This window comes from Apus apus, chromosome 8 (assembly GCF_020740795.1).
Source record: "Apus apus isolate bApuApu2 chromosome 8, bApuApu2.pri.cur, whole genome shotgun sequence".
Lineage (NCBI taxonomy): Eukaryota > Metazoa > Chordata > Aves > Apodiformes > Apodidae > Apus > Apus apus.
This window is the reverse complement of record NC_067289.1, coordinates 26,154,406-26,177,285: the sequence shown is the minus strand read 5'-3', so window position 1 is coordinate 26,177,285 and position 22,880 is coordinate 26,154,406. Positions and strand designations below refer to the sequence as shown.

The following is a 22,880-nucleotide window of genomic DNA, read 5'->3' as shown; positions in this document are numbered from 1 at the left end:
GGCATTTGAAAGCAACTGAAGGGATTGTTTGTGCCAGGGGATGGACACTGGCACTCCAGCACACTTTAAATGATTAAAGGAGCTCTTAGGTGCTCCTCTTAGGTATTCATACTGCTCTCCAGTAAAGCACAGCTCCCCTCTTGAGAGGGGAGTCACAGTCTCCCAGAAACCTTGGCTGCTGAAAGCTGTTACCACAGTGGGAGGGGGGTCTAAAAGGCATTACAAGAAAGAACTGGGAACACTTGTGGTGTTGGCTAGTTGAAGTAAGTGGAGGTAGTCTGCTGAAGGAGGAGGCTCTGCATGACCTAGTGGATGTTCACAGGTGGTGTTGGTATGTCTGTGCTGGCTGCCCAGTCCACGCCTTGGCAGACACACAGGCCAAGGTCTTGCTGTGGGGCTGTGAACTTGCCGTGCACCAGGCACTTGGCCTTCCCTGCTCCTGCACGTGCTTTGTCCTGCAGTGACTGAGGGCTGGCTGGGGTGTGTTGGTACCTGCAGACAGAGAGCTCCTCTGTGCAACTAGATGAAATCATGTCCTGGTGCTTGTTGCCATCCTGTGCCTCAGCTCACTGTCTCCTCAGTTGTGCTGATCCAGCTGCTCTGGCCTGTGCATGTCCCTGGGTGAGCAGATGGCCTTTCAGAGGGGTGATCCTCCAGGTTGACAGATACCAGCAGGAGCTGTTGTCCTGATGCACCTGCATGGGGCAGAAGTGCAGCAGGGCACTGGAGCCCCAGAGCCAGCCCTGGTGAGGCCTCAGCCTCTGCTGTTAGGTCCTTCCATATTTAGGTGGTTCTGCAGCCTAAGCTCCAGAGAGCTGACTTGCTCATCGCTGACACTCAGTCAGTGCACAGATGCTTTCCTAAAGCGGGATCAGTGTATCCACCTTCCTCCCTGGGGCTTCTGGGGCTGTATGAAAACACTCCGCTCCTCCAGAATGTTAGGGAGGGAAAGATCACCTTGGCAGGAGTGCTTAGGCTGTCTAAGGTGGTATTTTTAATTGGCATTTAGTAGATTGGTCAGAATAAGTAGACTGAGGGGAATAATATGAGGGAGAGAAAGAAGAGGGGGAAAAAAAAAAAAAAAGCTTAAAACACCACTAAACCTAGAATGTTTATAAAAATAGCTTTATTCCACTGCTGAAGTAATCTGGTTGTGAAGTTATGATCAGTTAACAGAGCACATCCTTGAATTAAAATTCTGCCTTGTGCTGAAAAGCTAGGGAACATTCGAAACTGCACATTTATTATTCATGCGTTCTCATTAGTCGGTCAAAGCTTCTGAAGTCAAGATGAGTATTAAGGTCATAGCCAAGATGATTTTTATTACTGGTAAGAGGGTCATACAGCATTATGTCTTCATATTTGCAAATGATTGCACCCTAGCTGGTATTTTCATTTCTGCCTTATGTTCATTTGCTTCGATTCCCCTTCAAAACTGTGTGTGCTGGTTATAATGTTAATGATGATAACTCAGGCTACAATTTTGAGCTGAAAAGCTTTACTGTGATATTTTAGAGCCATTATGAAAGTCTAACTTGTCTTTAACATGTAGACCTTATTATGCATGGAACAACATAACATTCCAGATCCAATGAAGGAGGTACAACCTTAGAAATAGGGCACTTCTGCAGAGAGGCAGAACTCAAAGTTTTTTCTGTGTAACCTCATTAATACCACAGAGATGTCATAAGAGAGACCAAGAAAGCACTTTTACTTATTGTTTGCACTTTATAGCCAAATCTGGGCCATTTTTTTAATCCTGCAAGTGGTCCCATTGACTTCACTTAGGACCCATGCATGGGGAAGTGAGAAGAGCTCCCCTTCTTTCACTTAACCTTTCTTTGTGAGTATTTTCAGTCTCTTCCATGACACAGAAATAGAAGAGTAATTAGGAAACACAATTATGCCCTTTTCTTTATCGCCTTGCAGATGCAGTGATGACAGAGAGTAACCTTGTCCCCAGCAGTAATTACACTGGCTGACTTTTCCCCTGCTTAGTTAAATGCTCTTGAGATTGTGCAAGCCACTACAATGCTTGGCACCAGCTAAGACAATGTCCTGTCCCCCTTGGGACGCTCAGAAGCTGCACGGCCCTGGCTCCCACCAGCAGGCTGCTAGGATGGGCTTCCATTTCCACTCCCATCTCTCTTCCCAGAGAGTTTATTTTCTGCTGTGTCATACATAATTAGCAGTGCTAATAAATATTATTTGCTAAATAGAAAAGTAAATTGTTCGTTAAAATCGGATATGCTGAATTATCAGTGCATCTTTATCTTATCATATGGGAAGCCAAAAGAGGAGATTCTGAGTCCAGTCTGGTGGAAGGCATTTTGCTATGCAAACAGAACTACCAGCTTAGTGGTAGTTAAAAAATCATATCACAGTGTTCCTAAAAGCACTGTGCTGCTGTTGGCTCTCTGGTTGCAGGGCAGAATTCACCAAGTGCTGTCACTTCAGTTATCTTTTTTTTTTTTTTGTAGCCTATGGAGAGTTGGGGGTTGTTAAGCCCACTTACCAGCAGCCCACAGTATGTCCAGTAATGTAGAAAAAAATGCTGGACGAGCATTCTTAGGTGCTGCCATGAGCTGCGTGGGAGACTTTAGCTGTTCAGTCACTCCTCTGAACTGCATGTCAAGCCAAGAGACCAGAGGTCACTCCCACAGTAGCTGGCAGGGGTCCGACACATAAGGCAAAAGCACCACATGCCAGATTCCCCTGGGGTTTGCCCCAAACCTTGGAGCAGTCAGACTGCAGCTAATGACAGCGTGTAGGTGCAGTCACAGCTGCCACTCCAGCCCACGGAGCAGGGCCCTGCTGCAGAGGCTGCTCTGGCCAGAGGGGCAGCCCCCTGCCCCCCCCCGGCATTCCCAGCAGCCGCAGGGAACGTCCCATTGCCAGGGCTGGGCCTGGGGGCCTGTAGGCAGGTGTGACTGGGAAGGGTTTTCATCTGAGGAAACCAGGGTAAAGACCATACAAACCTTACGGCAGAAGGCAGAAAGATTCAAGACTAGGAGAGTTTTAAAATTAAGCTGGAGAAGCTTTTCCTGTCCCTGCTCGTGTTCCATGGTGCTAGCCAGCAAACACTGAACCAGCACACAGCTCCATCGCTCCTTCCCCTTCACTGGAGACTGGTTCCAATGATCACTGTGCTATTGTATGGTTTGATTGTGCTGACAGTTACATGCCACTGTTCCCATAATAACAATTTTTCTTCTTTGTTCAAATGAAATTTCCTAATTACACGTGTGATGGGTTGTTTTAATTCTTTTCCCTTTCCAAATCCACCTTCCTGTTGCAATGCATGATGGGCAGGCTCAATATTGTGCATGACACCCGCTACAAGTGTTGGTAGGTGCCAGCTTTGTTTCTTGATTATCTTAAACCTGTGGTGCAGCTCACGGACCCTCAAAATCCACTGCTAGATTTTAACTTACAGCTCTCGTGCCAATCCATCTCCCTTAGCCTCCTGCACTAACACCTGTCAATTAAATGTGATTGTTTTATTTAATTGACACGGGCACACAGACGTTGTGAATCTTGTGTAGCAGTTGTTTGAATTGCACATTCTTCCTTGGTGGATTTTGATTGGACTATGAGTTCCAGTGTTTAGAAACTATCTTGTATTAAATAAAGACTGTATCTTGCTATAGCCACATAGACAACATATACTGTCCTTCAACAAGATTTAAGTTTTGTTTGCAGTAACTATTTGGGTTGAGTTCTTAAAAGACAAAAAACTGTAAATATAAGGGCATTTAAAAACTCTTCTGTTGATTTTTGTATTGAAATGGTTAAGCTTGTTTGTGTCGATTTTCTCGATTTGATGGTAACAAGCATTTTCCCCTTTTTTTCTCTTTCACTCCCCTCCTCTCTCTCCCTGGAATGTCGTCCTGCTTTGCACTGTGGTTGCATGTCACGCGCTGGCAACAATGTCTCGGGCTTCTTGCTGTGACAAATCCCATGCTCAACCCCCTCCCACGTGTCGCTCTGGTTCCCATACTGCTACACTCTTCTCTGTGTTTGCTTATATGATTTTCCTTCCGAAAGTTCCCATGGTGCACGGTGCTACGCCAGCCACTGTGTCTGCAGCAACAACATCTGCCACAAGTGTTCCCTTCGCTGCAACAGCCACAGCCAACCAGGTTTGCTAATTTACAGCTTTGTTCCTTACAGACAACTTGAAATTGGTGCTTTTAATGAGCATGGGGGTTTTGATTTTACCTCTTGTTGGCCTACACATTCTCTCTAAGACCCGCAGCACAGCTTAATACGCCTTTATCCATGCTCAAAAGGTGCTGCAGTTCCATTTCTGATGCTAAAAATAATTGATAATAGAGTTTCTGACTCAGACTTAACATTTATGGGCTGTGCTGCTTATTTCTGCTCTCAGAGATGTAAGGAGAAAGGGATAATACACAGGTCACATTATTTATTTCAATTTCTGGGAAGCCGACAGTCCCTTTTAGTGCAGAACTCCAGTGAAAGCCAGTACAACCTTTGTGCAGAGGGGTTGCGGGATCAGAATTTTAACAGTCTGAACATGTTCTGACTCTCTTCTTCCAAAAGCAAAACAAAAATGTTTGAACCACACAGAAACTTCTTTCAAACGTTTTTTTTTCAGCTTATGATTCTGCTAGGAAAGGGCTGGTTACTGGTTGCAGCAGGCAGGTATCAGTTAAGAAAATGTCCATTAGAGTCAGTTTAATTTCTAAATAGCTACCTCGACTGTTGCCATGTTTGAATGTATTTCAGGAATAGAAGAATAATGCTGTCTAAAGAAGTGATTAAAAGTCCTCCTTAAAAAGCCAGACATTGTGCTCTGGCAATGCGCACCAGGCGCCAGAGGAGCTGTACCTGAGAACAAAATGTGGCCTGTTGGTTTTCTCTGGCTGGGTTGTCAAACATGCGGATTTCTGTAGTACACCTGGCTGATGATGCAACAGTAAAAACTTTCAAAAGACCCTCTTCTTTCTCTTGTAAAAAACAACTGATTTTTTTGAGATTACTAGGACGTATGTCATGAAGCCGTCAGTGCTGGTCTAGTAGACAGGTAATACTCTCGGCTCAGTGGGAATCACACACGTGCCTTTTAGAAGAGGGAACTAAACATTTTCTTCAGCATTTTGTTGGAGTGGTTCTGTGTCTGAAGTCAGTCCTGAGAGCAGGTTCAGTTTTTAAGGCAGGCTCACCTGGCATACTCGGCTCCCTGAGCCCGTAGAGCTAACTAACTTCTTCAGTGATTTCAAACTCCCACCCGAGCTGCCAGGTTAGCAGCTGTGGTGGGGGCACTGGGAAGCAGTGCCTGTGCCCTGTGGCACCTGCAGCTCTCGGTGCAGGTTGGGTTGATCCCCCAGCAAGGGGCAGTGCCCAGAGACCCCAGCCTGGCCTGGCACTGCTGCTGCGAGTGCTCGCTGGATCCAGCCCAGAGCCTTTGGCTTCCAGCCTTCCCCCTTTGCCTGACGAGCACTGCCATTTTGTTCTAGCCCAGCTCAACGTTCTCTCTGCACCTGTCAGCTTACTCATCTCTCAAAAACATTACTCCAGAAATGACCCTGTTGCAGAGATACAGAGGCGTGTACATCCCACGTCTCGAGAGGGACCCGGGTATTCTGCAGTTCCAAAAAATACTCAGTCTACTGAGCAAGGAGCACTTGCTGCTCTTGGGAAGTGTTTGCTGAGTGACCGTGTCACTCACGGAGTTAAACCAGCAGAAGAACTACTTTGTGTTTTGAAAAGCTAGTTCATAGGTATGACTACCTGTGCATACATGTCAGCTAAGCAAGCAACCACCTGTATGCCCAGAGTTTCTTAATATTGAGATTTATGGAACCATAGAATTAATTTAAGTGTCTCTAAATCCTCCGTGAGTCCAGAGAGCTGTGAGAACAAGCCAAGCCACAGAAAAACATCATTCCTTGTAAAATCTTCTTTTTCTACATAGCCGTGCACTTTCCCAAGTAGATAACAGGGCAGCTTTCTGTGGTAGACTCTGATCATTTCATGCATATCCTCCCTGGAGCCTCATAACACCTTAGTGAAGTTCCGCAGCCAAACCTCCAGATATACATATATAGTGGGTATATATGTATATACTATGTGAGCAGTGCTGAAATTACTGAATGCCACAGGGTGCAATGTGCATGCATGCCAAAAGGCTTAAGATCTGGCCCATCATCTTCACGGACTGGTGTTGAAGGTCCTTGGTACGTTTCGACAGCACTTCCCCTGATGCTTCTACACAGTTGGGTGCAACAGCCTGTCCTGCAGCAGTAGGAAAAAATGGTATGAGAAGCTTCATTATGCTTGAAGCACGTTTCTGTACAAGTTGGCAATGCTGTGGAGTTGTGTGGAGTTGCCAGGGGAGGAAAGGGCACAAGGGGTGGAAAAACTGACACTAAGACACTGAAGATTTAGTGAAGAGGAAACCTCCCTGTTCCCTTTCTTGTGCAGATTAGCAGGTCAGCCCCAGCATCCCATGGGAAAAGGAGCCTTTCTTTCCAAGTGCAGCAGCAGTTTGCAATGCTACAAATGCCTTCTGTGCCACACACCCCAGCGCCTCTCCCTGCAGGTGGCAGGGCTGTTTGTTGCCTGGTCCTGCTGCAGGCTGGGGCTGCTCCCACCCCGCAGGGCCTGTGCACGCAGGAGGTCTGCGCTGGGAAGAACAGGGCTTGGCTATCTGTGCTGCTGCTCATCTGCTCTCATTTTAATTTTTTTTTTTTTTTTTTCATGGGAAGCTGAGTTGATGAGGCACTTCAGGAGAGCCCCAGAGTGAATTCTGTTCACACAGACGAACATTTTGAGAATTGTTGCACTGCTTTGAGCAGTCTTTGCTTCTCATCTGGTGTACCAAGATGCCCACAGAGGCCCTGGGAAGAGCCCACAGCTCTTCTCAGCAGTGGATTTTCACCAGCCATGAAAATCCAGCCCAGGGCTTCTTAGGTTTGGCATTGAAAAAACAAGGCAGCAAAAGCAGTGAACACTTCACAAAATCAGGCTGAAACAAGGCCACTCTAGGGTTTGTCATTTTAAATGATATACTGAAAGCACAGGATTTTGTGTAGGCCAACAAAAAGGGCTGTTTTCAATTACTGCACTGCATGACTTTTGTAGATTTTAACTTCTCTTATTTCCTAAACAACCAATAATACTTATTTATATTTGTCAAGTAGTACTTAATGCCATGTTTTCCAGTTTTAAGTTGCTGTTGTAGCACTTCAGTTGACTTTAACTTATAGTTACAATATAAAATCCACCAATTCACAGCTGATCCTCACTTTTCCAAACTGATATTCTATAACGAAATGCTGTCTCTGGGTTGGCTCATGGCACGTGTTACTCATTCTTTACATTGTTTTTACCTGTAGATACCCATAATATCTGCCGAACATCTGACTAGCCACAAGTATGTTACACAGATGTAGACAGTTTGTCATCAAACAGTAAGTTCCCAATGTGTTGTGTCTTGCAGTTTTCTTATCTTTATGTGTGCATAATATGTCCTTTTCAGGGACAGATTGTTTATATCTTCTCCCTGAGAAAGCCAGTGAGATGTGGGGGGACAGGCTGCCAGCCCCCCAGCCGTGCTGCTCTGCTCCGAGCACAGATCCCACAGCTAGTGACCACCTGAGCTGGTGTTGGTGTCAGATTGTACATGTAGAAGGAGCATACTATATGGATGGGTAAACTTCTGAAGAGCAAAATCAGAGTTTAATGTTTTGTTTGTACGGGGTGGTGGCTGTGGTGCTGATTTGAGCCAGGGCAGGGGTGGTCACGTTAGGCTGCCTTTAGAAAGGCTGAGTTTGGATCTCCAGGTTTGGAAAGCCAGCATCTCCATGGGCCCAGGTTTAGCCACCAGCCTCACCAAGCCCAGGTGCCCTGGAGCCCAGGCTGCCAGCCCTGGTGCCTGGTGGGCAGGGTATCCTGGCAGGGCCATCTGGTGGGGAGGGGTCCTGTGGTTCCTCCCCACGGGGTGTCAGTGTGACTGGCCATGGCAGGTGGTGGCTGCCAGTTTTCTGTGCTGTCACCTCACCCTGCCTGCTCTGACAGTGGGATTTGTGGGCCTAAGCCTGAGAGGTTCTTTTCCCCCTGTATCTCGTGATGAGTAAATGGTAGTTTCCAGCCTGCCACTGAGTTGCTGTTGTTAAGACCACCTGCAGCTCACCACCTGCCCCGGGATAGCTTGTGCCTTGTGTGACCTTCCTCTCCCTTGCACTCCGTTTCTGCTGGGCTCTTTATTGAACAGCTGGGCCAGCATGGGATTACTGCCTAGGGTGAGGATTAGCTGATTTGCCACAGTGGGTTTTTAATAATAAGTTACTCCTTTCCACTGAGGATAATGGTCTTGCAGTGCTGAAGTGACTCTTGGGGTGGACAGCTCTTCCCTGCAGGCTGCCCTGCTCTCGGCTGGGCTGTCCCCAGGGTCTGCAGATGCAGAGTGTGGGCTGATGGGGGGACAACAAACAGAGCTGACTGTGCTGACAACACTTCCTCTTGTTCCCTTTCCAGATGATAACTAAGAAGAAAAGGACAGTGTGTTTGGGTCGAGAAGAGGACAAGCCCATTAGCCATAATGTAAATACCGTCAGGCGACACTCGGACACTCCCTCAGCAGTTCGACATCCACACATTGCATGTTAACGAGATGAAACGAGACCTTGGAAATCCACTGCACACTGTTGCCTATATACTTTGTACATTTAATTGATATTTGTGCTGAGGTGATCTTATTGTCTAAAAACTACAGCATTGTCTGTCTTTTCTAGCACAGAAGTATGCATATGGATTTGGGTATGCATACGAGGCCTATTTCCTACATAATCATGGATGTCACCTTGAAAAGACAGAGGATGATGTAACCATAAATCTATTATGTATTGGTACGTCTGTAGACCAAGATATAATTTTTTAAAGTAAGTTTATTTCTTTCAAGGTTTACAAATAACAAAGGTGCACCTTGTATTTAAAATTGCCATTATAGATGAGAGCGTGCATGCACAGTAATTTTTGTTTAAGAGTAATATTTTTAATGTAATAGATTGTAAGAAGTGGTAAGAGAGGTATCTGACAGAGATGAATGTGCCAAGCAAAACCACAACTGTGTATATTTTAAAGCACATCAATGGCTTTAAGTACCATGTTGTTAAGGATTCTCATGAAGTGCCATAGACTGTACATCTGATTAGAGTATTATTTCTGCAGTGTTATTTTCAGAACCATGTTTTCACTGACTTTATTAGTACTAACCAGTCAAAGGGCACCATTCTGTTTCAAACCAAAGCTGTCTCAGAAATGGCCAACGACTCCTTGCAGTAACAGTAGGCAGCACAGGAAAGATACTCTAGCCGTACAATTAACCCATACTGGACATATATATAAACTATTTTAAGGCATCATAGTGTAATATTTATGCATATTTTACTGTATAACATGATACATGAAAGGGAAAAGCCATTTCTGAGACACAGTAACAAATGTTTGAGGAACTTCTTTTGCTTCTATTTATAGCCTCTGTCGAAAGTCAAAAGGACTATAAATGTTTTGCAGAGATGGGTTTCACTTTTACTTCATTACAGTCACGCTTTTCACGGTGACTCTAAACAAAGACGAAAGAAGCACTGACATCAGATGCATGACAAACCAAAATATGAAAAATGGAGATGTTAATTAGTGTAGAAATTGGGTGGGTTAAATACTTGGGTGAGTTTTATATGTGATTTTTTTTGTTGTTGTTCAGATAACTGCTTATAGCCTTAGAAAGCCTTTACAAAATAAAAACAAACAAAAAAGAAATAGATGTGCATTCAAGTTTTAAGAACGGATTCATCCAAAGGAATTCCTTTTTGTGGTTTGGATGTTGCAGCTAGTAAAGGATATTTTTGCTCTGTTCAGCAAAGTGCTGAAGTGGGGGCCAGGTCACTGGTGGCGTAGCGGGGTGGAAGAGGCGCGGGTTCGGTTGTAGAACTCGCCGTACTTCCGAGTTTACTGCGAGTTTTTATGCTTGAGAGAGATGCTTTATAAGTCTAAGAATGATGTGTTGATTTTACTGATTGTACTGTACATCTATTAAAGCCTTAGATTATTACATTACGGGTTAAAACCCATACCAATGTAATTTCAATCGTGTTAAGAAAGTATAGGTGACTTCACATGTTATTGTAGCTACTTAACATTATAGAATATTACTTCTTTTTTCTTGTTAAAAGTGTAGTTTTTATTTCTTACATTTATTAGATTGTTTTCATTTTCTATTACCAGTTGAATACCATTTCAGTTTATAGAATTCTGTTTTATTAGAGTTTACTGATGACTTTTTCAAAATACAAAAAAAAAGTAGTTTTCTTCATAACATACTCAGTTTTGAATTTACATGTAGTGTCATATGAGTATTCGTATTACTGTTAACTAAATGATTTATATTTTACTGATTTAATATTACAATGTAAGAATGTCAGTCATTGTTAGTTCTTGTCTAGTTTTCATTAAAAGAACAAAGATCTTTTATATGGATATCTTATAATTATATAATCATTGCTAAGTAAGAAGTTAAGTTGTTGCTATCGCAACAATCCTGGCAGACAATTGAGTAATATTTTGATGATTTATTTTGTTTGTAATTAGTTATTATGAGAAAATCTAGTTCCTAGATATTAGAATAAAATTTATTTTCTACTGTATCCATTTCAAATGTTAAAATATTGTTTAAATATTTTTTGAAATCCCTGAATATCAGGCCTTGTTATAAATAAGCTGCATAATCAATAGATCAAGGGACTTTCTGTTGATAATCCAAATACTCAAAGTTTACGTAACAAGAATTATAGTGTGTGTGTGCAAACTCTTGAGGGTTGATTATGCTGCAGTTTAGCATGTGGGAACGTATAGAGAGAAGGTTGACTTTTTGCACTTCTGTATATAGTCAAAAAAGAGAGAAACCTGTATAATAGTAAGATCTTATTTTGAATAAAAATGTCTATAATTACAAGGAGTTTTGTTAAGGCTAATAAAATGACAGGCTGAACAAAATTGCTTGCAAAAGTGGCACAGAGTTAGCACTCCATACCCCTTCAAAAAAGTTGCTTTGCTTTTTGTGGACAGCTTGTAGTTTGCCAGGATTTTTTCAGCTGGAAAGATATGCCATCCTTCCAAGATCTCATGACTGACAAAAGCTCCACTGGTTCAAATCTGCCTGAAAATCATTAAGAAAAGAAAAAAAAAGAAAAAAAAAAGGAAAAAAAAGGAAAAAAAAAAAAGCAGGTACTTCAGACCATCAAGGTGAAATCATGGATCAAATATTCCGTACATTATTCAAAAACTACTGCATGTTTAAAGTATCAAAAAATATATTAAAGATATATGCTATTCAAACCAGTCTCTGAGAATTTCAGTGGTTTATTGTTCACAAAAAAAGAAAAAAAAAAGATTCTTCAAAAGAAATACTGACTTTCACAAAAGAGTTAAATCATGAACAGGCAAACCAAACAGCACACTGTAGCTGTAGTTGTTATGTGATTATTTTTTATTGCTGTAGTGGTCCTGTTCTTTTAGCAGGTGAAAAAACAAACAAACAACAAACCAAACCCAGGGAAATTTTACCCTTTGAATGGAGAGCGTTCAAGGAACCTTGTCTATGCCAAAGCTGGAAAGGAGAAGTGATCAGGCCATTGCTTCCTCCGGTCTCTCCCGTGCTCACACTGAATAATTAATGACGTTGCACTTATTTGCAACCCCGCAACTTTCATCTGCTGAAAGGACAGATGTGCTTGGTTTTACTATTATGTAATCACAGACTTACTTTTTGCTTGTAGTTGCTCCAAATTATGTACTCTGTCCTGGGCTGCAATTTGTTTTTATGCTTATTTTATTATTACTGCTATAGTTGACCTTGCTGTATGGAAAAAAAAAAAAAAATAAAGTGAAATTGCCCTAACAAAAGTCCTCTTTCTTAGTGACGTTTTGCTCTGTCTCGGGTGAGAAATCACACCGCTTTTTTGCACGTGCTTGGCTGGAGCTGCGTGGTTGTTTGGCTGAAGGGGCAGGATTTATTTGTGGGTAGCACGTCAGGCGCTGGTTATGGGGTGTTTCCTTCACCAGCGCAGAGGGTGTTGAAAAGACAGGCTGGGCCCTGGGGGTACCCGGAGTGCCGGGGGTAATTCTGACGGAGGTGCAGCCCGAGCCGCTGTTCCCCTCTTGTGGCAACGCTGCGGAGATGCGGGTGGGAGGAGGGACCCCCGGCAGGGCCCGGGGGTGCAGGGGGGCGGCAGCGGGAGCCCCGGGCCCGCGCCTGGCTCCTCCCGGGCCGGGCTCGCACGGCTCGCTCTGGCAAGCTCGTCTAATGAGCGAAAATCCACAGCTGGAAAAGGAAACACGCCGGGACACTCGGTTTACCCCAGGATTTCGGGGGTGTCATTTTTGTTAGCGCAGCCTTGGGGACCCCGCAGCAGGGCTCGCCCCTCGGAGCCCGCGGTTCTGGGCTCGGTCGTGTCTCGGCTCCCACCTCAGGACACCGTGTCCCTGTCGTTCCCCCCGGCTGGTCGCGCTGTCCCCGCACGGCTCCTGCCGTGGCACCGGCGCTGCCCCCGCGCGGAGCTGCCGGGGGACAAGTGCGCGCAGCAGCGCCCGTGTGCGGCAGGGACACCGGTTGCTCTTCCCCCGGGCAGCCGGGGAGGCCGCCGTGGTTGGGGGGACGGCTCCCAGGGCTGCGATGGGGTGTGACGGGTCCTGCTCCTGCGGCCGGGCAGCCCTGGCGAGGGCTGCGAGCTGCAGCTCCCGAGAGCTGGGACGGCAAAGCCGCTCCGATGCTGAGCGGAGCCACGAGAAGGAGCTCCTGCCAAAGCTCCGGGCAGCCCGCGCCGGGCGGCAGCGACTGCAGGAGCAGCAGCTGATAAAATGCAAATGAAGTAATTCTGGTCAAAGGGATCTACGTGTGTTCACAGCTGAGACGCTTGCTGAAATGAGGAGAGGGTCCTCAGCCCTTGGGGAAGGAGGAGAAATGGAGCTTTCTCTGCCTTTGTGTGATTTGTGATGAGAACAGGGAATGCAGGGAAACAATAACTCAGAGGGTCTTTTTGCATCCAGATATTAGTTGCTGTTTGAAAGAAAGACAAACAAACAAAACAAACAAACAGAAAAAAAAACCACAAAAAAACAAACGAACAAAAACAAACAAACAAAAAGCCTATTTCCTGCCCAAACAGGTGATCAGGCCACTTTCTGTGGCCATGTCCCACACACCATGTCCCAGTGCCTGGCACCGGTCTGGGGACACAGCAGCCACTGCGCTGGGCCCTGGGACACAGACACCCCTCAGTGTCACCTCCTGCTGTCCCAGCTGCTGGGAATGCTGGTTTGGGAATGCTCAGGTGGCCACGTTCGGGGCTGAATGGCCCCGGGGGTGGGATGGGGTGGGAATAAGATCAGCTGGGGGTAAAGGGCTGGAGGGAGCTGGGCTGGAGAGAGCTGTGTCTGCTGGAGGAGCTGGAGGTCTCTGGGTGTGCAGGTAGGAGCTTGTTGTTTGTGGCTGGGGTGGGCATGGCTTGGGGTCCCTGGGAGAGACTCTTCAGGGAACAGGTTACCTACAGCTTCAGAGGGACACCAGTCCTTAGGGACACCTTGCCCTGGCTGAGGTCTCCTGGTCGGGTCAGCCTGGCCAGGTCCAGCTCAGTTCACTGTGGCTCTGGGTGCCAGTGGGGTTGGGAGATTGTGCTGTGTTTATGCCTCTGTTGTGACTCTGAGAGTGAGAAAATAAAGTGCAGGGTGATAACAGGCTCCTGAGGCTGCTCTGAAGGAGTTGAGGGAAGAATGGCCCTTCTGCAGCTGATCTGCCTGAGGTGGTGGGCCCTTCTATGGGGGACCTGCCTGTGGTGTGGGAGCACCCCCTCAAAATACTTCCTGATTTGTTGTTGTGTGGAGCCCTCAGGTGTTGGAAGAGGATGGCTGGAAGGTCTCAGAGCAGCTCTTGTGTAGCTGCTCTCCCTGGTCTTTCTCGCTGCACTTTGCTGGCTGGTGGGGGCAGCCTGGGGGGGCTTCATAGCAAAAATACTTTGCTTTCACGTGCCCTCAGCATCAGATTTCTGCAGTGGCAGGAGGTACTCGTGAATCTTTCTGAGGATGGGTGACATACCTGAGTATTTGGGTGAGTGACCCCACCCTGTCCCCAGGTGGGGAAAAGGGAACAAAGGTGCAGGACTCTCTGTGGGTGCTGAGCCATGGCTGCCCCTGGCTCTCTGCAGGGCATTGCAAAACACTGTTTATGAAAAACAAACCAAAACTTCCCGGAAAGCAGTGCTGCTGCTTGTCTTTTCCACCCACATCCCGTTTTTCTCTTCTGAGTGTGTGCCTCTGGTCCAGGAAAAGGTCAGTGGTGGGAGCTGCTGCTTTCTGCCTTCTCTTGAGTACTGCTGGTTTGTAAGGGCCCTAAACCACACTTTGTATAAAATGAACTCTGTGTCTTATTGTTAGTGTTAGTAGGGGACAGTGTCATGGGGAAACTCCTGTGGTGACAAGCTGACCTCTGTGAGTGGGCAAGTCCCAGCAGAGCTGCTTGCCTTGATAAGGCTGAGAGCAGACTCTGGTGTCCTGCCGGGGACCATCAGGACACTGGAAAAAAATGTCCTTCTGGTACTCATTTGAACGTGGAGTTCATCTCAGGTGGACTCCCAAACCCAGGTGGACCCATCCCATGATCTGTGCCTTCCACACCGTGTCAGGGCACAGACCCCAGGGTGGCTCTGGAGGGGCCTGGCCTGGGGGTGCCCTTGTGCTGCCAGCCCCTGGACGGTGGGATGAGTGCTGGTAGTACTTCTTGTGGGGTGTTGTGGCTGTCCTGCAGCAAAACTGATCTGGTGGTGAAACAGCCTGTGTTTAAAATGTCATCTTAGTAATTAGGATGTGCACGTGTGGAGTGGCTCTGTCTCTCTCTGGTGTCTGGGCTGGGAGGGACATAGGAGATGCCAAGACCTGGTGATAAAGGGGTTTGTGATGGTGGTGACAGGGCTGGCAGCATCAGCAGCCGTAAGCAGAGGGGAAAACACACCCAGTGTGTCACTGTACCCAGCTGCTGGCAGCTGCTGCTGGCTCCAGCTCCTTCTGCTGTTCCTAATTCCTAGTGCAAAAAGGAAAATGATGTGAAAAGATTGTTCCTGCATGGAGCCCAGTTCTGAACAGCTGTGCTGAATTGAAGGTTTCATCCTAAAATAGAGTGAAAAGCAGCAGCTTATGAAAGAGTTTGAAGGGAACAAGAATCTAACTTGCTCTATAAAATGGCTCTGGGGGTATCTGAGCATCCGCCAGCATTCCCTCCTAATGTCACTTACTGCTGCATTGCTGTGATCATTAATTTGATGTGTGTACATCAGGGAATTGATCAAAAACAGCTGAGATCGTTTCTTGTCTTGTGCTTATTACATGGTTGAGAAGGGTGAGCAGCTCTTAGTGGTTTGGAACAGAGACAACCTAAGATGGCCTAAAACCAACAAGTTTGCAACTGTGCTTGCAGCTCTGGTCTTGAGTTACCTGGGGACTCGGAGGGGCAAACCAGAGCAGATCCGCCACTTCGGCTGCACAAGCTGTGGCCTGTGCTGGCTGCCTGGGCTCAGGCTGGAGTCTGGGGTTCATAGAATCATAGAATCCTAGGGGTTGGAAGGGACCTCGAAAGATCATCTAGTCCAACCCCCCTGCCAGAGCAGGGTCACCTAGAGTACATCACACAGAAAGGCATCCAGGCGGGTTTTGAATGTCTCCAGCGAAGGAGACTCCACAACCTCTCTGGGCAGCCTGTTCCAGTGCTCTGTCACTCTTACAGTAAAAAAATTTTTCCTCATATTCCTCTTAAACCTCCTATGCTCCAACTTGTATCCATTACTCCTTGTCCTATCACTGGTCTTCACTGAAAAAAGCTTAACTCCATCGTCTTGACACTCACCCTTTACATATTTGTAAACATTGATGAGGTCCCCCCTCAGTGAGTTTCATGTGAGTTTCCATGTCTTCTGCTGCCTCCATAGTTGGACTTTAATGCCCTGTGTGTTCAGATTGACTGGGATTATTTTCCTTTGGAGGACACCCTGGGATGAGGTGTTGGAAACGCGGCCGTTGCCCTGCAGCCAGAGGCAGGCTCCTGCCCACCCACGGGTGGCAGTGGCAGTGATAAAGTGACACTGCAAACGTGGGGGGTTGGTGCCATCACTACTAGGGTTCCTCAGGCAGGTGCTGGGTGTTTCACTCCTTGTTACCCCCCTTGACCACAGCCATCCCGTAGGGGTCCCTTCCTCGGTGCTGGACGTGTCTTGGGGACTGTGTGATGAGGATGCTGCTGAGTGGGGCAGCACGGGGGCTCACCAGACCAGCATCCCACCAGGACTGGGTGCCAGGTCCTGGCCCCCTGGGCAGTTCCTGCCTTGGACAGCAGCGTGACCTGCAAACCCTCCTGCAGCAAAGTGAGGGGTTGGTGCCCCCGGTGGTTACCGGCTGCCTGCGGGCACCCCAGCCCAGCAGGGGAGCACACGTGCCAGGCTCTCCGCTTTCTGACTCACTGGTGGGGAAATTGGGCAATCTTCTCTTTCCCAATCTGTTTTCCTTCTCTGGAATTCAGCCTTCGCTTTGCTTTTAGGGCGGCAAAACCGAATCCAGCTGCTAGTTCACACACGCATCTCTCCCTGCTCAACCCCTGCCGGCAAAACCCCTCACTTGCCACCGGCAGGAAGAGGGGGCTGCGCCCGGTGCCAGGGCAGCTGCGTGCCCACCCCTGCCAACCCTCACAGGGCAGGGACCTACTCCCCTGGGACCCCATCTGGGGCCTGAGCCATGTCCTGGGATCCTGCCGACCCCAAATCACCCGCAGGGTGAACCCTGGGTCTGTTAGTCCCCTTGAGATGGGGCTGAGCACTGCCCCACTCCCATGGGATGGGACAGGATGGGCTGGCCCCGCGCCCTGAGATGTCCCAACCTGCAGGTGCTCTGTGACGTCCCACGGGCTGCACCCAGTGTTGGGAGCTGCCAAACCAGACTGTTCTTCACGTTCCTCTTCTGTGTCGCTCCATACTCGGCGCTGAAACACGGGCCTCGCTGCTGCCCTCTTCATTTTCTGACATTTTACCTTTCCCCCTGAGCGTCCCCAGCGCTCACAGCCCTGCCCTGCTGGGCAGGTCAGGGTCCCTCCAGCCTGCTGCTGGACGGACAGACAGCAGGGGAAGGGACACACTTCCAATAGAGTGGATATCAATAATGTTACAAACCAAACTGCTACTTCAGTATTTGCTTTCCAAGTGACATCAGTTCAGGCTACTACTACAGGGCAGGAATCGGGGAAGAACTTGGCACCCGGTTTCGGGCGTGCAGTGACACAATTCAGCATTCATCTTCTGATCCCTCCTGTCCTATCCTCTGAGCCGAAAGCTCATTCTGGGAAGCAATCTGTGACACCCGGCACGTGACTTTCTCGCAGCTCCGCTTGCCATGTAGTTTTGAATGGGAACAGGAAGAAATGTGTCAACAACTTCGTGTCTCTTCTTGTCTCGGGAAAGCAGCGTTCCCTGCCAAGCCGGCGATGCCTTTCGGCGCGGCGCTGCCTGCCGGGCGGGCTCCGGCGCCCCGGGATGCTGCTCCGAGCCCGCGGACCCCCCGGGGCCACGGAGCGGAGGTGGGTGATGGGGACACGTCCCCAGCCCGGGGGGCTGGCGGCAGCCCCGCCGTTTGCCTCCAGGCAGGCTCCTGCCGGGGGGGCTGAGTCATCCCTCTCCGAGGGGCCTGGGGGAGGCCCAGCTGTCGCCCCCCCGGCTGCTGTGTCCCTGCCAGCGCGGGGGCTTCCCGCCGCATCCAGAATGTCAGCGCTCCTGCGGAACGGCGCGTTCCGGCAGCCTGCCGCCCCGGCTCGCGGGCCACTCCTTGGTGCTGCATATGGTGGGATTGGCTTAATTAGGGCTAAAATATGGCTGTGTTCACACCTTCTCTCTGGAGGAAGGGGGAGATGAGCATTAAAGCCCTGCTGGAGCTTGTGCTCCGTCCTACGTAGCTGTCGCAGCCGAGGCGTGTTGCCTCCACGCGCCTCTTTCCTCCCCGGACTCGCTCCAACAGTTGGATCAAGGTGGTTTTGGGAAGGGGAGCGCGTCCTCCTTCCAAACCGCATCCCAGGCTGCAGACCCCGCCAGCCCCCCCGCTCTGTTTTGGGCAAAGCTCATATGCTGAAATGCTACACGCTGAGCCCACGGCCACGGGGGAGCTGCTGGCCGGGTCATCCGAACTTAACCTGCAGCTCCAGGGCCCTGGACACAGCCGTGGCACTGGGACGGAGCTGGTGGGACACCGACTCCTGCCCCCCTGCATGCGGGGCTGTGCCCCTGGTCCCCTCAGCCACAGCAGGACAGGTGGCCCTGCACCGTCCCCACGGGCAGCCCTGGTCCTGTAGTGCCTGAGCCCCTCTGCGGGCATCACCGCGGTGTCCTGGGGCTTCTTTCCTCAGGCGGGTTCTGGTCTTTGAAAGTTGATGCAGGATATAAAAGTATGTATGTAAGAAAACGAAAGTATGCTCCCGAGCTTCGGAGCAGATGGGGAACGGCCACAGGATTATACAACTCATGAACAATATTTTTCTGATGGGCAATGCACTGTAATTTAAAACAAACGATTGTTTGCAAATCATGCGGGGCTTTGTTTTAATTAAGTGTCGCCCTGACAGACACACGCTGGGCTCCAGAGGCTGTGAGAGCCAAGATTATCTCTTAATTAGCTGGTGCCCGTCCCTGGCCGCAGGAGGAGGAGGAGGAGGAGGAGGAGAGTGCGGGCAGCCCCAGCCCGCAGGACGGGGTCGGGGCTCTTGGCGCTGTGTGAGGGGACGGGCCCCCAGGTTTGCCAGGGATTGCAAGGAAAAAGGAAAACTCCTCGTAGCTCCCTCTGCAAAACCCCACAGATTTATTTATTTTTTTTTTTCCAAAGGAAAAAAACCAACTCAACATGAAGTTTTTCAAACGTCTTTTAAAAGCAGGGCTCAACAAGGAAAACCTTGGAGATGAGAATTAAGAGTGTAGAATTAAGCTGTGGTGAGGAGATTTTTCATTTCCTGTGAGTTTTGTTCATGAGTTTATTTTAGTTGTATGAAGTTGTGTGGTGTGATTTATCCGGCCTTTCCTATTTATGGGAACGTTTTAGAGTAAAATGTGAACAGCTTGAAAGGCTGCCACGCTCCAGCATTTTTGTTTTAACACTATTCAATGTGAAAAAATTAATATTTTGACTCAAAATACTGAATAGTGAATACGAACGTTAAAGAATGTGCAGCTCATGTCAAAATGTGTCAGAATTCCCTCGGGACCAGCAGTGATGGTTTATTTATATTTCAGCCCCGCTTTAATCTGGCTGTGGAGCCCGGGGGGTCCCAGCAGCAGAGCTGGCAGGGACTGGCCTGGGGAACTGGGGCAGAGCCCCGCGCAGACACCCCACGGCCACATCGAAGCCCTTCCAAGAGGAAAACGCCCTCGGTTTTCCTTGTGGGGAAGTGTTTTCAGGCACGGCTGGCTTCCAATATTTTCAAAGGATGTGCGAGCATCTCCTCTGCCCGGTGCCACCGCAGCTGCTGCTGGAGGACCCCAGGTCTTGGGGGCTCTGAGAACCAATGGTTTATTCAGACAGGTCTTCCGTGGCTGGAAGCTGTAAAAACTTGGAATGCGTGACCTTCCGGTGGGTGTTGGCCCAGGTAACACGGAGAGCTTCCTGAAGAGCGAGTCTGGCTGCGGCGCTTGTCTGTCGGCTCCTGCTCCAGCACCAGGCACAGCCCGGGTCTCCTTCAGTGCACCAGAGGAATCTGCCCAGGATTCCAGTAATTAGAAAAAAAGTCATTAATTTTTAAGCAGGCAGGTATCTGGGGCCAGCTAGATAACAGCCCTTGCGATAGGGCTCTGTTTGCAGAGCTGTTTGTGTGGAACAGCTGCTTCTGCAGAGCAGCCTGCTGGGGAGGGAAGAAAAATTATAAATATAAAAGTTATAAAATGTCAACAAGGCTCTGGTATGAACAGCCCAAAGTCCAAGTGGCAGCGGAGCCCTCGCAGACGGTTTTTGTCAGCTGCTGAACCCAGCTGGGGTTTTTCAGCAGCAAGAAGGGTTTTACATGCCTGTGAGGCCCCCGGGGTGACCCCAGCCCCCCGGGTTCCACTGCCCCACAGCAGCTTCCAGAGGGGAACTGAAAGGGCCGTGAAGTGAAGGGAATTAGTGTAGGAATGTGCTCCCGGAGTGTGGGAACCACAAGTTATCCCATTGGGGTGCTGTCCTGTACCCTGCTGTGAGGATGGGCATCTGCGGGGGTGGCTGCCTGTTGAGGGAAGAGTCCAGGGTTTGTTTTTTTAAATTATTGATTAAATAATTAAAACTATGTGCTTAAGAGAACAAAACTGAGGAAACCACAGCTCTAACTGAATGCTATTAAAATCCTTCACCTGGGATAACAAGGAGATCAAAGAGCAGCAGAGCACACGAAGGCTCCAGGCTGCCGGGAGGGAGCTGCCTCTGCGGCAAGCACCGGGGCTTTCCTGCGGCTGCGGGTCGGATTGAGCTCATATTCATAAGGCAATGCAGTTTCCAGCATAAATGAGGGATCGTCAGAACTGGCTCGTTTAGCAGACAAGAGGTCGTGATCCTTGGGGTGTGCGGGAGCGATATGAGATGCAGAAGGGATGGGTCCTCAGGGGAGCAGGGAGGAGGCCGGTCTGCCCAGCTCACCGCTCTGCCTGCAAGGGGAAAAGAGCTGGTCAGCCAGGGCTGGCAGCGGGAAAAGAGCTGGTCAGCCAGGGCTGGCAGCGGGAAAAGAGCTGGTCAGCCAGGGCTGGCAGCGGGAAAAGAGCTGGTCAGCCAGGGCTGGCAGCGGGCTGAGCAGGGCCGGCGCTCGGGGCTCTGGGGCAGCCGCCCCGCCCTGCGCCCATCGCAGAGGCTGCGGGCAGCCCCGGGCTGGGCACAACCTGGGCTGGAGGCACTGCCCTCTGGGGACTGTTCTGACCCAGGGGGTGGTCGGGGTCTCGTTCCAGCCGGGCTCGGGGGAAGCCGGTTTGCAGAGCGGGGAGCAGGGATCCAGCCCCGCTCTGCCTCCCCCCGGGGGGTGCAGCCTGGGGGTCCTGCTGCCCGCGGCACGACAGGGACCCGCACACCTGGGGATGCGCTGCCTCCCGGGCCCTGCCCTGCTGGGCGGTTACTGGCATTCCCTGCCGAGGCTCTCCACTCATTTTTCCGAGGGTTTTGTTTTGGGTTTTTTTTGGTGCGTTTGCAGAGAGCCCGGGCTGCCCGGAGCTGCCCCCCCTGCCCTTCTTTGCTGCTCCTCATGGCAGAGAGCAGAGGATAGAACACGGACAGTTGTGGTCAGGCTGCAGCAGAAGGCACCAGATAGCAGAACAGTCCTGTTTCCTGCCCGGTACCAGCTGTGTCAGCCCAGCCGGCTCCGGATGCTCCTGCCGGGGGGAGCAGGGGGTTTCCTCGGTATCGGAATGACTCGCCCTGCCCGTGCTCCTCCCGGCACTAGCACCACGCACGGTCTCGAGGGGGAAACCCAAACAATTTGGCCACACGCACTCCGAGGATAACCAAGGGTGATTTGACAGAGCTGATAATGCTGCGTTCTTGTTTTTAAACTGGGCTTCTGAGGGGTTTTTTCCTCCCCCTCCCTGCTCCCATTTGTGGGAGCACTCGTCTGTGTCTGCAGCTCTTAACTCTTGGGGCAGAAATAATAACTATTGCATGTTAAAATTCCATCATCGCTCTGTGGCAGGTTTAGCTCCTTTACAGCCCTTTGCAGAGTTCCAGGTGTTTGACCAGGGTGGCTAATTCCAGTTTGTCTGAATTTACTGCTGAGCAGGTGAAGGGACCTATTCCCTGTCAGAGCAGGTGGCAGCTGGGGGAAAAGGCCGGGGTCCCCTTGGGCAGCAGCCTGCCTGTCCACCAGCAAACCTGCCTCCACTGTGCTATTAGAAAAGCCCTGTGTGGCCAACCATGCTGGAAATAATCCTTCTTTTAAATGAATCACAATAGAAAATTCGTGAGGTGGGAGTGGAAGGATTATTTTTTCAGAAGCAGCCTTGCCTGGAGGAGGCACAGCCCTGGCAGGGCACAGCCTGACCTTCTCCTGCCTTCCCCCCCCCCCAGCCACAGGGCTGCCCCCACACACCTCCCCATGGGAAGGTCCTTGGGTTTTTTCTCAACCAGAAAATAGGGATTCGGTGAGGAGGGATGGGTGGGTGAGAGCTTTGCCCCAACTCCATGGTGAGTGGCAAAGGCAGGGCAGGCTGGCTATGTCCTTCCTTCAGGGTCTGCGCCTGGGATCCAGCCAGGAGCCACCTAAAGCACCTCACTGCAGGGACTTGGCACAGGGATCCCAGCAGCAGCCTTCAGGACTCCATCAGCAGTGTCACCTCTGATCTCTCTGCCTTTCTCTACTGCTTGGCAAAACCCAGGGCAGCTGATGGGAGGCTTGCTCTGCCTTGGCTGGCTCTGCTGGGGTCACAACATGTGCCAAGGGGATATGGGGGCTGTTGGGTTTAGGTCCAGCTTCTCTCAGATTTGCCCTCGTAAAACATATGTTCTTCTAACCAGTTTTTCTTTCAATCCAAATCTTAAAATGGTTTATCCGATGCTATCTTTAAGGAAAATAGCCCAACAAAACCACCTTCAGAGTCCTCTTGTCTAAGGGGGTAAGAGAAGCATGTAGTGGTTTGTTTTCCTAGGAAAGTCAGCTGTTGTTCAGAGAATGAATCAAACATGCAGGGACTTTGACTTGGATGAGTTAACTGGGTGTTTAGCAATAGTTTTGTAACATGTGTGTGATTTCTAATGAACTGCACAAGCAGAGGTGGCCAGCACTGCCTTTGGCAGCAGCAGGACCATGCTAGGTACAGAAGGGCTGCAGCCAGAAC

The 22,880-nt window shown here is 49.4% G+C and overlaps 1 protein-coding gene across 10 annotated transcripts in view; it reads left to right on the top strand.

Moving 5' to 3' along the window:
• MBNL1 (muscleblind like splicing regulator 1) overlaps positions 1-11,931 on the top strand; it is a 75,110-nt gene extending 63,179 nt beyond the window's left edge. For 6 of the 10 annotated variants that reach the window (XM_051627039.1, XM_051627031.1, XM_051627037.1 and 3 more), the window contains 4 exons: positions 3,313-3,348; positions 4,048-4,142; positions 7,365-7,439; positions 8,506-11,931. In XM_051627039.1, coding sequence (XP_051482999.1) covers positions 3,313-3,348; positions 4,048-4,142; positions 7,365-7,421 — 188 coding nt within the window. In that variant the 3' untranslated portion in view covers positions 7,422-7,439; positions 8,506-11,931. The remainder of the gene's footprint in view (positions 1-3,312; positions 3,349-4,047; positions 4,143-7,364; positions 7,440-8,505) is intronic. The other 4 variants (XM_051627032.1, XM_051627034.1, XM_051627036.1 and 1 more) reach the window with 2 other exon arrangements.
• The last annotated feature ends 10,949 nt before the right edge of the window (positions 11,932-22,880 follow it).